The following is an 18,051-nucleotide window of genomic DNA, read 5'->3' as shown; positions in this document are numbered from 1 at the left end:
GACTGACTGAGTCCACTGTGCAGTCACCCTCAAGAGCTGTAAACCATGAGCTAGGCCCAGTCCCTGCCCTCCAAGAGCTCTCAACCTAGCTTGCTTTTAATGGACTCTAGAGATCTCATTCCACTTATATCTCTCCCTATCCTATATTGTCCTTTTACCTAATTTTGTTTCAATACAATCATCCCAAGAATGTTTCTTTTTTTCTCATCTCCAATTAGTCAAACTACTGCCAATGGGAAGAAATCTCTCCAAGTCTGCAGTAGACAGCATTATCTTTTCTCTTCCCTGTAAGACGACATCCCTGCCCCCTGTCATGTGCCTTGCGGTGACTCCAGTAGACAAAGTATTGTCAGGCTTGGTCACTTGCTTGGGACAGTAGCATGTGAACAGAAGTGACAATGGGCACGTACAGAGCAGAAGTGTAGGAGATGGGCTTAAAGCTTGAAGCTGTGGTTGCCGGTTTCTACCAGTTTTTTGTTTTTCCCTCTGCCCTGATCTAATTAGGGGCTTCTCCATTGGTTTGCATCCTAGAATGTGAAAACATTGAGAAGAAGTGCAGTCAGGCTACAGTCACCAAAATGTATTATAAGTGAAAAAGATACGTTGTTGTAAGCCACTGACAATTTTACAGTCATTTACTGTAGTAGAGCTAATACAAACACCAAACTGTACATAAATAATAAATGGAAGATAGAATAAGTACAACAGTAACAATTCCCAGTCACCTTTATTTATATAAAAGTATATTAAATAAATTATCTCAATATATACAAATAGAACAATATTACCTACATAAATAGAAAATCCCCATATAGAAAACCTTTTTAAAAAATTATATATACAATGTCAACCATAGAAGCTTTAAGTACCTTAAATCATAAACTCTGTAGTTTGTGTAGTAGTCTTATAAAAATATAGTTAGCTCTCAAATGTTTAATGCCACTTAAGTCAGTTAAAGTGCAGATCGTAAAGCATATTAGGAAGGTGCCCAGAATACCAATGTCTCCTGCACTTAACACATTAATACAAAGTTTGCCAATTGTTTTGAATTTCCAAATGTATTCCTGAAAAAAAAAAGAACCTAAACACTATATTATAGACATATGTTAGAAAAGTCCTAGAAATGCACCCAATTTCCTTCCATTTTACTTTCCTACATGGATTGAAGTCAGCCCCTCAAAAGCTTTTCGGCTGGGCATGGTGGTTCACGCCCATAATACTAGCACTTTGGGAGGCCAAGGTGGGTGGATCACCTGAGGTCAGGAATTCAAGACCAGCCTGGCCAAGATGGTGAAACCCCATCTCTACTAAAAAATACAAAAATTAGCTTGGCGTGGTAGTGCGCACCTGTAATCCCAGCTACTCGGGAGGCTGAGGCAGAGAATTGCTTGAACCCGGGAGGCGGAGGGTGCAGTGAGCCAAGATCGTGCTACTGCACCCCAGCCTGGGCAACAGAGCAAGACTCCGTCTCAAAAAAAAAAAAAAAAGCTTTTCAAAAGTCCACCCAGGATTTTTTAAGACATTTTCCCATTTGTTTTTGCTTGGACGACCTGGTTACTCCTTGAGTGCGGAATATATAATCTAAAGCATGTTATGTGCAAAAGGTGCCATAGTGTTAAAAATTAAAACTTGGAATTGGTTGTAGTACCATTCGTTACATTTCAAAGTGACTAATGCTGATGTCAAAACCAGAATGCTAATGGTAATAACAGGTCATATCAAGAGCTTTTTTGAACTCCAGGGTCTTCATGCTCCGAAATACTCATTTGCGTTTCCATGTATTCTATCCTCTTCAAAGTTCTCGGTCACAGTGCAATATAGCATTTGCAGTAGCTCCAACAGTGCTTCCTTTATGAAACATTCAGTGGGGAGTTCTCCTTCCAGCTCTGCCCCACTCCTGCCTTTCTACACTTGTGTAGAGATATAGCCAGGATGATGACAAGGATGATGACCACAAATACCACAGCTCCAATGATGTAGAATATTTCTGAAAAATAAAGGGCATCTAGTCAACTTGGAGAGCTCAAATCCCATTTATCAGTGGACAAAATTGACGGCATAACCCCAAATTACACCATCCTATTTTTGTGCAATTTGACTTTCTTCCACTCTTTCCACCACACTTAGATTAGGAAAGAATTTGTCAAACCCTGAATGTTTCAGAGTAATTGACAATGGCTAAACACATTTAATGGGCATTTAATAAACTGAATAATGCACAGTCCAGAAAAGATATGTAGTTGGAGGTAAGAACAATGGCTGGAAAGAAGTGCCTAAAAACGATGCTGAGATTGATGGCAATGATTATAACAGAAGGTGAACCCTAAGTGCAAAGTGGGAGATCCAAAGTGCTACCAGGATTTGGGTGAAGAAGAGATAGTAACTAGTTGGTGCAGTAGCAAGGCCTTCTGGTGGAAGTGGCGTTTGAAATGCCTCTCCAAGATAGAGAAGGGCCAGGGAAGCAGAGAAGTGTGTGTGCACAAAAGGAGAGGCAGTGGAATTAGAGCTAGGCTTTAGGACAATGACTGAAGGCTGTGGGTAGGATGGCTCAGAGGGGTGCAGGACCAGAGGTAAAGAGAAACCTCTCCTGTCAGTGGCAATAAACAGGAGAGAACAGTTTATTTAAAGTGTTTTAAAATGTTCAAATATCATCTTCACATGGAGCTAAGCCATCATTTCTTTCTTCGTTGTTTCTTTTTTTTTTTTTTTGAGATGGAATCTCGCTCTGTCACCCAGGCTGGAGTACAGTGGTCCAATCTCAGCTCACTTCAGCCTCCGCCTCCCAGGTTCAAGCAATTCTCCTGCCTCAACCTCCCGAGTAGCTGGGACTACAGACACGTGCAACCACACCCAGCTACTTTTTGTATTTTGAGTAGAGATGGGCTTTTACCATGTTGGCCAGGCTGGTCCCAAACTCCTGACCTCAAGTGATTTGCCTGCCTGGGCCTCCCAAAGTGCTGGGACTACAGGCGTGAGCCACCACACCCAGCGTAAGCCATCGTTTATATCCCCTGACTCTTTTCTTCACTGGAAGTACTCAGAATACTTTCCCTGTAAGGCATGGAGCGAGACACACAGGCTTGCAGCTTCCTGCAAGAGTCTGAAGGCCCACAGCACTTCTGGTTAGGGACCGTTCCTCGCACCATGTGCCTGAGCTCCCAACATATGTACATGCATGTACACACACGTGTCCGCCATATACACACATGCATGCATGTGGGTATATTTGATATACTCAATCCCTTCCCTTGATGGGTTAGACTCTATAGCCTCTGTGGCAACAGCCCACAGTGGGTACTCACAAATGTCCACTGTGTCCTGCTGCAGCTGGTCCAGAAGCCACCCCCAGAATTAGAATTTAAGCATGAAAAAATGCCCAGGGAAATCTGTGACTTGTTGCTAAATCCTAAACACAGTTTGTGTATCCAGTGCTCAGCAGAGGGCTTAGCACATGACAGGTGCTCAAGAAAACACCTGCTAATACAAGGGCACAATCAACACAGAAACATTTCTAAATGTCCAAAATCTTTTTTGTACCAAAGCAAAATCAAAACCAAAAGCAAAATCAAAACCAAAACAAACAAATAACAACAAAAAACCTCTAGGCAGTTTGTTTTCCTGAATATTTAACCAAGGAAGTATATCCCAGCCCTGAGGGTGGAGCTACTCCTCCAGAAGTCACCCATAGCACCCATACCTCCAGGCAAATGGCTGGCAGAGCCACTCACCTCTGAATTCCCCTTTCTCGTGGCCCATACACTCGACCGGGCTGTCTGTACTCTTCCGGTTAACTGTTCGGGAGGGAATCACTGCTTGAACACTGAAACAGTAGTTTTCTCCTTTATCCACATCAATCAAAAACTCATTAGTGTTTGTTTTGGCTGTTTTCTGTAAAAAGATAGAGTTCTTAATTCATCTGGGCTCTGAGTCAATTCTTTCCCCTTTATTAAGTCACTGTGGAAGTAAAAACCTAGGTTCTAAGCAAAGCCTACAAGAACATAGCTGACACGTGAAGGATTAGAAGTGACTTCGCTAATCAGTTTCCCTTGATCACTGCTAAAAATGCCTTTTCCAAGACTGAGAAGATCCAATTTAGGCATATTGAACCCTATTGAGCCCCTTTAGAAGATATCTGCAGTAAAAGAAAAAGGAAGGGAGTATTATGCATTGAACCAAAAACAAATTTTGTGCCTGGGATCCTCAATAGAGGGAGAAATGTGAGCGTGGTGGGACCTTTAGAGATGACCTGATCCAGCCAGTTGGCTGAGGAACCTGGGTCTCTGAGGGGGCCCTGCCCAGAGTCACAAGGTAGTGCAGAGTCACAGGTAGGACCAGGCCTATTGTCCACCCCTCCCCACAGTGGGCGCTCCCCCTTCTACTCCATCACCTTCTCAACAACTCTGTTCTGCTATTTTTGAATTGGGGAAGAAATGGGCTGTAAAACCCAAGTATTCACAATTTAAAACAGGTCATAAAAACAAATTAAAAAATGCTCACCTTTCCCGAACTTGAAGATTTCCAATAATAAAGTGTATAAATTAAGTCCTTGCCAAAAACATCCCGGAGGCTTAGGAAAGTGTTGTTCCTTCTGACTAAAGTCCGTTCATCTTCTACGGTCACATTCACTTTTGTTCCCACTTGTTCAAAACTCTGAATTGTTGGCTGTCCGAGGTTTGCTGAAACAAAGGAAATGAGCTTGGTTGGAACCAAAGAATTCTGTACAAAGTCAAATCCTGTTTTGTTATCACAATTGACAACTTAATTATCTCTCATATAAAACATGTGCATAGAACCAGCTCCCTGAAAGAAGCAGGCGTGGCAGCCTGGAGCTGAATCCTAAGACATTCTGTGGTAGTGCTGGCCCAAGGGGAAGACAATGGAGCCTCAGATGTCATTTTAAGTTTTCTAGTAGTCACATTAGAAAAAGTAAAAAGGAACAGGTGAAATTAATTTTAATAATATATTTTATTTAACCAAAGACAGTTGACCCCTGAACAACATGGGTTTGAACTCTGTGGATCCACTTGTATGCAAATTTTTTTAAATAAAAGTTACACCAAGTGTGCCTGCCTCCTACTTCCTCCATCTTTTCTCCTGCCGTGGCCCCTGCTCTTCCTCCTCCTCCTCCTCCTCAGCCTACTCAACATGAAGATGACGAGGATGAACACCTTTATGATGATCCACTTCCACTTTATCAATAGTAAATATATTTTCTCTTCCTTATAATTCTTTCTCTTCCTTCCTTCCTTCTTTCTTTTCTTTTCTTTTTTTTCTTTCTTTCCCTTTCTTTTTTAGACAGAGTCTCGCTCTGTCACCCAGGCCGGAGTGCAGTGGCGCAATCTCAGTTCACTGCAACCTCCTCCACCTGGGTTGAAGTGATTCTCCTGCCTCAGCCTCCCAAGTAGCTGGGATTACAGGCACCCACAACCATGCCTGGCTAATTTTTGTATTTTTAGTAGAGATGGGGTTTCACCATGTTGGCCAGGCTGGTCTTGAACTCCTGACCTCAAGTGATCCACCCGCCTTAGCATCCCAAAGTGCTGAGATTACAGGCATGAGCCACCATGCCCAGCCTCTTTTCCTTATAATTTTCTTAATAACATTTTCTTTCCTCTAGCTTACTTTATTGTAAGAATACAGTATATAATACACACAACATGAAAAATGTGTGTTAATTGACTGTTTGTCTTATTGGTAAGGCTCCAGTCAACAGTCAACCGATAGGTAGGCTATTAGTAGTTAAGTTTTTGGGGAGTCAAGTTATACTCGGATTTTCAACTGCACAGGGAGTCGGTGCCTCTCAGCCATGCATTGCTTGAGTCAACTGCATATATCTGGAATATAATCATTTTAAAGTGTAATCAATATAAAAAAGTTTTGGGATATTCTACACTTCTTAAATTCCAGTGTGTACTTTATACTTAGAGCATTAGCCATATTTCAAGTGGTCAACAGCCACATGTGGCTAGTGACTACTATACTGAACAGGGTGGTAGCATAAACTACGATATTTTAGGTTCAAAAATATGTAGGGCTGTGAGAAAGCCCAGGAAATGTCCCTGGTACCTCGAGAAGCCGGATTTAACCACTGGGTCTCTGCAATGGCTCAATTATCTCATGTGCTTTGGTTAAATGACAGGAAAACAAACATCAATTCACAGGCCAAATATGTGTGTGCACATGCAAAACAAACACATAAAATATCTTCTATCTTGCACCAACAAAGGATTTGAAGTAGCTTACAAAAAAACTCAAGAACTATTAATATAAAAGAGAATCATGAGGATGCCATTAATTAGGGGGGAAATGAATGTCAACCATGCCACAGTCACCAGAGGGGCTGCTGACGCTGCTACATTCTTGCCTGGTGCCACAAAAGACACAAGCAGAAGCACCTGGGGGTCTGGAGGGTCTTGCAAATGGGGGCTCTGGGAAGGCAGCCACATTCACCTGGGGTCAGGCCCCCTATTTCAACCCTCAAAGTAGATACCAGAGGAGGATGGTTGGTTGGTTGTCCGTCCACCCCTTCTCTTCACCATTCCTACCTTGAGAAACTGTTCTCTCTCGCTGGGCCTAACACTCACACAACACCTTCATTCTAACCAGCTGGCCTTACAGGAGAAGCTAATTTCACTCTACTCAATGTGCTACATGCATTTATCTAAAATGCCTAGCTCAGAGCCACAGTTGCGGCAAAAGAATAAATCTCCTACTTGACAGGAATTCTCTTCATTCTTTTACTGGCTCCTAGGGCCAGCTTACAGGGGCAAAGGCTGAGGAGGAAAGTACTCCACCTTTCCAAAACCAGAACGAGGGTGACAGGCAGATGGCTGGGCAGGTGCTGGCACATCACGGAACTCAAATCATGGCCAACTGATTAGAAAAGGTCAGCATAATTAGGCCAATTATGGGCTCAGAGGGAAACCATGGACTTTCCTCATTGATTTATGACCATTTGGGAAAAATCCTCAACTGGGATTTTTGGTGTGATAACGGGACAGAAAAATCAGGATACATGATATATATATAGGGAAAAGCTAAAACCCCGGCCTTGGTGGATTTCCCATCCCTACCCCCTTCCCTGGCCCGCCCTCTCCCAACACACATTCAGCCGGTTACTGAGGACAGTAACAGGGTCTGGGGACAGACTGGGGGAGAAAGTTACTTGATGACACTGTCATCAGCTCCAAAGTTCACATTCTGTGAACCTCCTACCACATCTGGAATGTGTGAAGAGGGCTGTGATACATACCAGTTTCTGAGAAAAAAAGAATAAATATTTTTAATTTCGTAGCCCCTAAAGGCACAAGATCACGAGAATGTTCAGACATTTCTAACAAGAATGAACGGTATTACAGCCCAAGCCACTTACTCTCCAGGTAAGGTGTGAACTCTGGGGAGTTCTCATACAGAGGCTCCCCAGCAGAACCGGTGCTCTCCACATTCCCTGCCGGGTAGGAGAAGACCCGTGCCAAGTATGTCTGCTTCACATCCTTCACAATCTCGTCGGTGAGGTCACACTCTGTGTCTGTTGTGTAAAAGCATTTGGTTTTCCAATCTCCTGACTTAGTGCTAAAGAAAGAAAAGAAGGAAGAAACATAAATGGAATGTTACAATTTGCACCCAACAAGATAGACTGCTTCCTGGCTGTGGTGTTCTGTGCTAACATCAGGAGCCCTACAATCAACCCTAATGATGCAGTCACTGTGCTGAGCACTTTGCTTTTTTTTAAACATTGTTTTGTAGAGATGGGGTCTTGCTATGTTGCCCAGGCTGATCCTTCTGCTTCGGCCTCCCAAAGTGCTGAATGTACAGGTGTGAGCCATCATACCTAGCAACACTGAGCACTTGGGATGCATGTTTGAGTCCTCATAGCAACCCAGGGGATGGCTCTGTAATTTGCCTTGTTTTTACAAATAAGGCTACTGAGACAAAGTGAGATTGGGTGACTAGCTCAAAATCACACAGCTGGACTTTGAACCAGACAGCTATTTGACTCTTGGATCTGTACTCAACCATTTTGTTAAATATCTTTCTTTTAGAATGTAGACGCTCTCTGTCAGGGTAACAGGAGAGAAAGGGCAGTTTTCCATCAAGATGAGGCAACTGAGACAAAGTGAGGTTGTTTACTATAGTCTACTTATTATAGTTGTTTGTTATATAATGTTCTATATTCTATGTAGAATAGAGTCTATATAGTGAGTCTACATAATAACATGTTATACATATATTCTCTCATGACCACTATTAATAATATTATTAATCATTCATTGACTCCACTATATGCCAGGTATTCTGCTGGGCCCTTTACTCATGTTACTTCATTTGATATAATCCTTCCAAGAAGGTGTTGGATCTTTCTTATCCATGAGGACATTGAAGCTCACAGGCACTAAGCAACTTGCAGAAGGTCACATATCTAACGAGTGGCAGAGCTGGGTCTGTTTGCCCCATTATACTACATGCCTCCCTTCCTTTGCAAGATGTGAATCCATCCCAACAAAGATTACAGAATAACAGTACAGGTAGTATCTGTCTAATAAAGTCTGAGACTAAAAAGCTAAAGACAGATCTTTCTTTTGTGAGACGTCATTGAAGGGGAAATGATTTAAAGGACTTCTACTGACAATGAAATTCTTCTAAATAACCAAAATAATAAATAGGTGAAGCGTCACTGCAACTTGATTCACACACTTCTGTCCCATGGAAAGTGACAGTTATGCTGCTCTTCCCTTTGGCATTACTGACTGCCAGAGCCAGACCCCATCGTTCAAGGCCAGGTCCCAACTCCACCTGCTCCAGGAATCTCCAGATCTCCCTGCTGGGCATTTACATCTCCCTCCCCTGTCCCCCAGCATGAGTTTCTCCATGATGCTGTTAATATGAACACAGTCTGCCTGGTACGAGGGCTGCATGCCCTTGTGTGCCCCCATTAAGCAGCAGGGCTATAGGGTCTCGCTGACTATTAGATGGTTTGCATTTACAGGTTGAATTAATACATAATCTCAGGGAAAACAAGGCACCACATGGATTCCATTGTCTAAATTCACACATAAAAGCCACAAATATATTTTCTTTCAAAATCTGAACTAAGTAACCAGGCCAAAAGGATTTGGGTAAACACATTCTTTATCCTAAAGTGCACAAACTAAGATTGATACTGAAATATTTTGGTTTCTATTTATTTAATTTTATGTGATAAAAGTAGAGAGGCTATTTTGTTCCCGAATGACCAAAATGTGTTTTATTTTATCATTTCCATTTCAAAAAGTGAATGAGACTATGCTGTTTCCTTTTTATCAGTACAGCAAATAGTTGTTCAGATAACAGGAGAAAGTCTCCTAGGGCTTTCTATGTAACATAGAGATACAGTATTTGGTTCCTCCCAGCTCACAGCAGGGACCACATACTCTATAGCAAAATTTAGCACAAGGATTTATACAGTACCATGGTAAGTAGTAAAACTGTATAAACAGGTAATGAAGGGACAATTCTGTAGAAAATCCCTCTGAATGCCATTAATAGCATTAACACTTTAAAAGCTTCCAAGGTTCCTCCAGGCATTGCAAAACCCTCTGATTTGGAATTTTGAGTTAACTAAAAAATTCAGCCACTAATTTGGTTGCAGGTTGTTTTCCAGAAGCTTGTAAATTCAGCTTTAGAATTCAGAACATTTCCATGGAATGAATATCACCGGTGACGGTTTGTGCTAAGGCTTAAGCCAATAACATTTCCCAACCACCACTGAAAACTGTTAGCAAAGGTGAAAAATGCAGTTGGAGCTCCAAGTAGGGGCTTCTGCACAGCAGTAGTGTCCTGCGGCTGGAGCCAGGCTGCAGTAGTGAGAGCAGTCGGGAGGGAAGAGGGGCAGCTGCTTAAGATGCTAACTGTAGGGAGGGAAAACAGGCAGAGAGGAAGGCCAACTGAGGAGATGCAGTGGGCAAGACTTTCCTTCTTCCTCCCGCTTTGGAGCCTCCCATCAGACTGTGGCAGAGCCACCTGAGGGGTGGTGGTGTGTGGATACTGGGTAGACTTTGGTTCCAGACCTGACATGGGCACTCACCATCAGTGTAGTCATGAATAAATCCCTCACTTCTCAGAGCAACAGTTTCCTCAACTGTAAAATGACTGCTCTGGTCCTTTTTAACCAGGAATCTCATTTATTCCTGGGGTGGGCAGGAGAAGAGTGCACACCTCAGGCAAAGGCTGATGGAAAAGCTCCCAGGCCCTCCAGTACAGCAGCAAGAGATTGTTCAGTCCATGGGACCACCCTGAGTCGGCTGGCATTCCCCAAGCTGTAGCCCTGCGTTCTGTTGTTTGCAGATCAGGAGCTGTGCTCATTTAAATAACAGCGGCCTTATAAAGTTCAAGAACTTACAGTTAACAAAGGCTTATGTTTAAAAAACAGATGAATCATAAATATATTCCCATGTGTCCCTCAAATATTAGATTGAATATATTTAGGAGGTAAGCATTCCTCCCAAAATCTAATTTTTACCATATGGAAGTAAAATGTTTACTAAGGTAAACTTCAGGCCTGTATCAGAGAAATTACTTACTAATTCTCAATTGGTGAAATCTGAATTGACAAGTTTGACCAGAACTGTAATCATTATTTCAGGTTATGAAATTCCTTCATCTTTCTCTCCCCCCACCCCCATACATATCCACACATGCATGCACGTATGCATGCAAGTTCTCCTTGCTGGTTTGGCAACTGCTGTCATGAAGTTCATTTTGAAAAACAAGAACATTCACTTAAAAGATGCATCGTTATCTAGAAGTTGCATTCCTAATGCTGTAAAAGGCCTGGCACAAGCTGAAACAAAACAGAACAGCAAAATACCTTTTGTTTTAGCTGGTGCTACTTTTGTACTTTTATGTAATTAGCATTAAAATAATTTCCACAGCAGCTATTCTCTATTTCATAAGATCTCTACCAAGCCTCCTAGAACATTTCAAAAACCAAAAACTCGCCAAGAATATGGTGAAAACTATCAAGGAAGACATAACCTTTAGATTGAACATGCTGAATTATCGCCTCCTGGGGACAGCTGCCAGTCAGAGTTGAGGCACCAAGAAGCAGAGCCACCCCAGACCCAGAGGGTGCAGACAGCAGAGTATTTCTGCTCTGCCAGGCTCAGTGAGTCACGCATTTGGCCTCCTCCACTAAGATCATGTATTCTACCAGATTTCGATTCATGGAGTCCAAAGATGAATGAATCAAACACTGCTTAAGGGCAATGTATACATTGGGATTCCTCCCCACCTCTTCCCTAAGGTGTTAGACATTGTTCACAGTCTAGACAGCAACAGAAAAAGACATTAATGTTTAGAAGAGATTAATTAATCTATCATGACCCAAAGCACACTTCAGTGCCTACTCAAGATGGTTCATCTCTCCACAGTTTATACTCCACTTAGGAACTCTCCCATCATTTCCAAAAACAATTAAAACAATTAAAATGTTCTATCATTTTAAGGTCTGGAAATGTTGCAGGCCTAATAGAGTATGACACCGGCCAGCGAATTGCCAAGAATCCCTTCTTCTTCGTCATCTGTTAAATAATTTCATCCAGTAATCAGCTTTAAAGACATTCTTGTTCAGCATAGGAGAGTAGAAACATCAAAGACCTTAATTTTCTTTTTCTGTACCCAGCTTACCTTATTTGAACAGTGTAGACTTGATTGATGGGTTTGGGTTCCCACTCCAAAATTGTCTTGAAATTAGTTGATTTCCAAGTTAAATTATATGCTGCCACAGTATTTGTAGTGCCTTTAAACAACAGAGAAACAGCTATTATTACATGCACTTCAGAGCACTCGAATGTATTGATGTATAAAACTCCTTCCCACCTGACATCACCATAAACCTCACTTTTTATTTTTCAACCACAAAAGCTTCATTAGTGAATTATCAAGAGAAAAAGAATCTTCAAATTTTTTCTAGACCTAGAATTTCTTCATGACAAGATTCACCTTGTAATCCCAGGACACCGGCAAGGATCTTGACATTTTCGTTTGAAATTATTCATGGGCAAAGCCTTGTTATAACTTGACCGGGAAGAGCCCAGAGCCATCAGTGTGCCAGTCCAGGACTCAGCTCAGGAAGAGTCAGGTTCAGCCCGCCAGGAAGGGTTTTCAGTAAGTTACGGAAAAAGGCAAATCCCACACGTGTGACAAGAGTTAGGACTGCATACAAATGAAAAAAGCCAAACTTCACTTTTTCCACTTTTATCTGAAACGTCGCTACACTGAAACTTCCACAGAGACCCACGGGGACGTGTGGCCTGTCACACCGTCGGCTGTATTGGATCAGGATTATTTATTATGAAGGTCTGCTTTGCCAGTACGCAGCAGGTCCCAGTCTCTACGCCGTCCCGAACACCTCGTAGAAATACGGGGCATGCACAACGTTGTACCTGCTCCAATCTAAGCAGCAATCCAGCCCTTTTGGATTGCCTCTACCCAAACCTAGAACAAAGATGGCCAGGAAAAGACCAGGGACGCTCTTTATTAAGGGAAGATGCACATATAATGAAAGATAATATCCAAACCTCTGCACGCCAACATGTGCAGATGCAGGCACAAGTCCTATCATATTGAAGGTCGCAACCCACTGGGAAGCCCTTTCCCCAGAGTTAAAGCCGGAGCCAAAAGTCCGCTTATGCAACAACAGCCCAATTACTCGGACACCCCGAGCAAAACTCTCCAGCGGAAGGGGCAGCGGGGTCTGGGGCGCCAACTCCCTCCCTGCAACTCCCGCCGGCGCCCGAGGGACTCGGTTCATTCAAGCCGGGCTGGGTGAGCGCAGCCGAGTCCCGTAGGCGCGGGGGACAACATGGGCGCCCCGGGGAACCAGGGCGAGCCCGCTGCCAGCCAGGACTGTCGCCTCCCTCCTGCGTGTGGCGCGCCCCGGGCTTCCAGGGGCTGGTGCCACTCACCTGAAGCGCCGGCCACCTGGGCGAAGACCCAGCCGAGCAGGAGCGTCCGAGCGACGGCGGTATCGCGGCGCGGGACCCGGGGCCAGGCAGGGGTCTCCATGTCTACCAGTTGGCGGCGAAATCGAGCGGGTTCCGTGGCGCCCGGGGGGCTGGGGAGATTGGGCTGAAGGCGCCCTGGGCCGGCCAGAGGGAGTGTGAGGGGGTGCGGGGAGCTCGCAGTCTTGGGGAGCCGGTGCCCCGCGCGCTATAAAGGGCCGGCGGCGCGCTCTCCCGCGCCTCTGCCCGCCCCCGGCGCCCGCCCCCGCCGCTCCTCCCGACTCCCCGCCCCCGGCCCGGGTCACTTGCCGTCGCGGTGGGCGGCCCCCGGCGAGTCCACACCCCTGCCCCGCCTCCTCCCGGTAGGAAACTCCGGGACCCTGCAAGGGATGACTCACCCCAGTGATTCAACCGCGCCACCGAGCGCGGAGCTTCCCTGGAGGACGCAGGCGGGTCTAGTTGCCCGGGTCCCCCAAGGCCCCCGGATTCACCCAGGCCCGCGACTCCGACGTGCAGCTTAGGTGGGTTGCAGGTCTATGGCAGGAAAGGGAGGGCGCCTTGGAAGAATTCTTCCCTTCCATTTGGTGATAAAGTGGGAGAGGCGGCATTTACAACATTTAATAGAAAGCACGGGCTCTGGGCTCCCCTCGGGCAGCGGAGGGCATTTCCCGGATGCTTTGCCCACCTGGGGCAGAAGCTCGGGACCTGCAGCGAAGTAAACGTGTGGCTGTGAGCAGGGCCCTCTCCCAGCCACGGTGGCTTCTTCTACCCCACGAAGGTCAAGAATACCTGGCCTGCCCACCGCGCGGGGCCCTTAGCGGGTCGAACAGGAGAAAGGTGGTGCGAATGCCGGTGTCAGCCACGGTGTGACCGGCTCGGCTCACAGGTCTGAGGGTCAGTTGGCTCAGGCATCGCCCGGTACGACCAGAGATAGTGACTGAGGAAGAGCAGCCTCACATCTGGCAGTTTGCCTCTGGGAGAATTCCAGCGTGACATCTGCAGCTCTGTGGTTCCAGAAAGGATGGTTCCCACATTGAAGAAGACATCTGTGGGACTGAGTTCCACCGAAATGCAGAGGAACCAAAAATGAAAATGAAAAATGTAACCAGAGTTGTGTGCCACTAGTCTTAAGCTTTGGTTTTTCTAAATTATTTTCTGGCTTCTCCTTCTGGGCTTTGCTGTAAACTTGCCAAGCATGAGAACAACTCTTCATCTATTGAGTGGCATTTTAAGCCATCCTGTCAAAGTATCTCCTGTCATTTTTATTATTATTACTCTATATTGCCTGCAAGACACGACTGGAGAATTCTTAGTGTAAGAATTGTTTGTTTCCTCTCTCCTTCTTTCCCACGTTTTCCCAGGGAAGTCAGTCTTGCATTTTAATGCATACTATATACATATTTCATATAGCTTACTGAACCACTTGTTTTAACAGAATAAAACTGTGCAAAATTTTAATTTTCCTCCTTTGCCTGAACTGAAATAGCACATCCAGGTTTAGCCCTTGTAGACTTTCCTTCCTCGAAGCAGAAAGTTGCCCTTGATGATTTCCTCTTTGAGCTCTCTGCCAGCTCTGAAACCCACAAAGTTTATGTTTGCAAAACTAAGCCATGCAATCCTCTTTTTATGCAGGCTCTAGCCTGAGTCATTTTCCCTAAGAGATCTTCAGCCCCACCTGGGATGTGATTCTTTGCTCTCTGGGATTGAAGGTAGCTGAAGAGAAATAGTTACACTTTAGGTTTGTTACAAGACCCAAGAAATTGTTGCAATTCCACTTGGAGTCACTGACTTTTCTGAAATCATATAGGGCTTTAAACAACGTCAAGATCAACCATTTGATAAAAATGTTTACCATTGGATTGTGATACAAAATGTGCCTTAAATATTGATAAATTAGATGAATATTTATTTTGTATATCCATTAAAATAGACAGGAAAGAGAAGATGTTGGGTGTTTGCACAGGCTTTTTAGTCAGTACGGAATGACATTCTTCAAGATTTAAAAATGCTAAAATCATTACCATTTTCAAGAAGAGGGAGGAAGAAAACGTGGTAAATAATATTTCATTGCGAAGTGTTTTTCCCTGACTGATCTAATTGTGGCCAGATCAACTTTTTGACGGTGCGAAGTGTACTTTTTAATGGTGCCAAACAGCAGTTGATCTATAATAACTGCTGCTGGGCACCATTAAAAAGTACATATCTAAAATTTCACTGTTGAAATTTGTTCACAAGAACAAATTGACTGTTAAAATTATTCCCTAACCTTAACACAATTTTTTTTACTCCCCTCAGTAAAGTCAAGCTTAGCAGTTAACAGTTCCCTCCTCCATGACTGTCTTGGAGGCTCTGAGAAGTTCAAAAAGTTACTAAACTATAACAATAATCTCTCTGGCTTGACCAGTCCCTTTCTGATTGGATTTTAGGATGTCAGAGGATGGGAGAACCTCACAGACATTCTTTTATGGATGAGAACCCTGTGGCCAGCTGATCTGAGTAAACTGGCTTGCCTAACCACACAGTGCAGATCTGGTCTTCTGACCCCGGGGGCTTTCCTTCCATCACCAGGCTTTCTCCGACTCCCAATGAAGGAAAGTAAGACTGGGTGGTAAATCCATCAAATGAATGATTAATTAATCCATCCATAAGCACTCAAAAATGTTCTGCATGTACAAAAAGTGCAGAAACGTGCAAAACTGCACAAAAACTGCACACAAAGTATAGAAAATACTTTGCAGTTTGAGGAACTCATTGTTCTTAGGCAGAAATATCCTGATGGTTAGTCCTTGAAATAGACAGACAAGGAGACACGTAGAAGAGTTTGAATTCCCTTTGCATAACCAGTGATGAAATGTGGTTGATGAGAAGTCTGAAAATAACTGCGGAGATGTTTCAGCCCTTCCACTGTACTTTTATAGTACTTGCTGCCAATTTTACCGACTCATTTTCATTGAGAACTTCACTTAATCTCACTTGTGTGTTTACCTGTTAATCTTTCCTGTTGGATTGGGTTTTTTGTCTGTTTTTTTCCTCTCTCAACCCTTTCCACAATTATCAGCACATAATAGGCACTTAATACCTTTTGAGTCAATGAATACTTTATAAAACTATGAGTGCAACCAAATATTTCACTGGTGTTCAAGAGATGAAATCTGTCACTGAAAACTCTTTCTAGGGGCCAGGCAGTGAGTGTTTCATGATGCTGAGATTGGTAAGAAAATACAAATCCATCATGACTGGAAAGGCACCACTCGACCGCAAGTTCTAGCAGTCTAACCAGTGATTAGCTATCTCTGCACCACCAGAAAATCTCACCAGGAGGAGAGATAGCTGAGAAGCAGAAACCAGATACAGAAGTTTGGAAAATAGCTAGCATTTTTTTAAAAGACTGGATTCTACGATGATTCAGAATATACTTCATCATGCGATGAGGTTGTTGATAGTTTTCCTTGCATACAGAGGCTGAATAACTTTTTAAAACAAATTCCTCAAAATGTTTATTTCCCAGGAAAGAGATAGGTTAAGATACATGATAGCAAGTAAAATTGAGAATAATTCAGAGAAACTTATTTTATGCATATGAAATGGTAAAAAGAGCAATGAAACCATTTTACCCAAAATTCAGGTAAAAGGCAAAGTATGAGAAAATGCCAGAGGGAATTAGGAGTTAGTAGGAACACAGAGTTCTGGAGGAAAAGGAAAAAAGTGACTCAGCAGAACCTAAGAAACATCTGGCAGGGTATAGTTAGTCATGGAAAAATTGGCAGTCATGATTATGCATTTTGTGAAAATAGCAATATACTAGTCCAACAGTTCATTTAGACCAAAATTAAATAGTTGAAAGTCAGTATGATAAAATCTATTATCCTAGTCATTCAAAATACTTCTATCAACTGTCTAGAACAGCTTACAAGAAGCTTTGCTAAATGAGTTATCACATAGCACCAGTATTCTGAAAAATGTAACTTTAGAGAAAAACCTTCCAATTCAAGTCTTAGACTGGGATTGGTATTTTCAGCAGACATCTATTTTTATAAACGTAAAGCTTATCAAACTACCTTTCAACTTTCATTTTGATGAACAGTAAATATTATTTTATTATCTACATACAATGGTGACAAAATAGATAAATAATAAATATGAATTGTGGGTATTATTTTAGTAACAAAAAGTCATTTAAAATGAAAACCCTTAACCTATGTTCTTATTAATATAATATTTATGTGATTTAAAATTTTGTATATGGTATCATTTACTTAAGCATCTCTTGATTCCTCATTTCTGTAACTCTTTATACCTGACATATGCACTAAATTTGATGAACAGAAATTCATTCATTCAACAAATGCTTGAATGTCCACCAGATACTGGGTTCTTTGCTAGACTCTGGATGTACAGAGTAAAACAAAGAAATCCCTTTCCTGTTAAACATATCATCATTCCTACTTATGTCCAGATTTTATGTTTGTTTGTTTGTTTTTTGAGACAGAGTTTCGCTCTTGTTGCCCCAGGCTGGAGTGCAATGGCACAATCTCGGCTCACTGCAACTCCACCTCCCGGGTTCAAAGCAATTCTCCTGCCTCACCCTCCTGAGTAACTGGGATTACAGGCATGTGCCACCATGCCCAACTAATTTTGTATTTTTAGTACATACGGGTTTATCTATGTTGGTCAGGCTGGTCTCAAACTCCCGACCTCAGGTGATCCTCCTGCCTCTGCCCCCCAAAGTGCCAGGATTACAGGTGTGAACCACCACGCCCGGCAGATTTTATGGTTTGAATGATTTTCTATCAGCATTTGAATTGGATATAAAACAATCTTAACAGTGAGGTTTATTTACAAATTTCATTCTGTCCTCCCCCCAAAAAGATTTAGGTATGTCATGATCAGTTCATCAAATAGGTATCTTTAACTCAGAAAATGACTTACAGGTTTAAAATATACATTCTCTATCAGTTTGAACGTATTGATGAACTCTCAAAGTTTTGAATGTGGAAAAAATATATGAAGCTCAACAAGAAAGACAGCTTTATAAAAAGGCAAGTCTAGCAGAAAAGATAACCAAGTAGGA

The 18,051-nt window shown here is 43.0% G+C and overlaps 1 protein-coding gene across 2 annotated transcripts; it reads right to left on the bottom strand.

The window, feature by feature from the left end:
• Positions 1-617: 617 nt before the first annotated feature.
• On the bottom strand, positions 618-13,253 carry F3 (coagulation factor III, tissue factor). 2 transcript variants are annotated; one of them, XM_003808444.6, is made up of 6 exons: positions 12,945-13,253; positions 11,665-11,776; positions 7,373-7,572; positions 4,498-4,676; positions 3,729-3,888; positions 618-1,987 (listed from the first exon to the last, which is right to left on the bottom strand). In XM_003808444.6, the coding sequence occupies exons 1-6, from the start codon at positions 13,042-13,044 to the stop codon at positions 1,851-1,853; spliced, it is 888 nt and encodes a 295-aa protein (XP_003808492.2). In that variant the 5' UTR covers positions 13,045-13,253; the 3' UTR covers positions 618-1,850. The 2 variants fall into 2 exon arrangements, with proteins under 2 accessions (XP_003808492.2, XP_008958771.2); XM_008960523.4 differs by lacking the exon at positions 3,729-3,888 and having other exon boundaries at positions 1,862-1,987.
• Between the last annotated feature and the right edge of the window lie 4,798 nt (positions 13,254-18,051).

This window comes from Pan paniscus, chromosome 1 (assembly GCF_029289425.2).
Source record: "Pan paniscus chromosome 1, NHGRI_mPanPan1-v2.0_pri, whole genome shotgun sequence".
Taxonomy (NCBI): Eukaryota; Metazoa; Chordata; class Mammalia; order Primates; family Hominidae; genus Pan; species Pan paniscus.
This window is presented reverse-complemented; position numbering and strand designations above follow the sequence as displayed.

Excerpts from the sequence above, each read along its gene's own strand:
- F3 (XM_003808444.6), bottom strand. The coding sequence starts at position 13,044 with ATGGAGACCCCTGCCTGGCCCCGGGTCCCGCGCCGCGATACCGCCGTC. Across the intron at positions 11,777-12,944 it reads CCAGGTGGCCGGCGCTTCAG|GCACTACAAATACTGTGGCA; the intron begins GTGAGTGGCACC and ends TGTTGTTTAAAG. Across the intron at positions 4,677-7,372 it reads GTTCACACCTTACCTGGAGA|CAAACCTCGGACAGCCAACA; the intron begins GTAAGTGGCTTG and ends CCTTTGTTTCAG.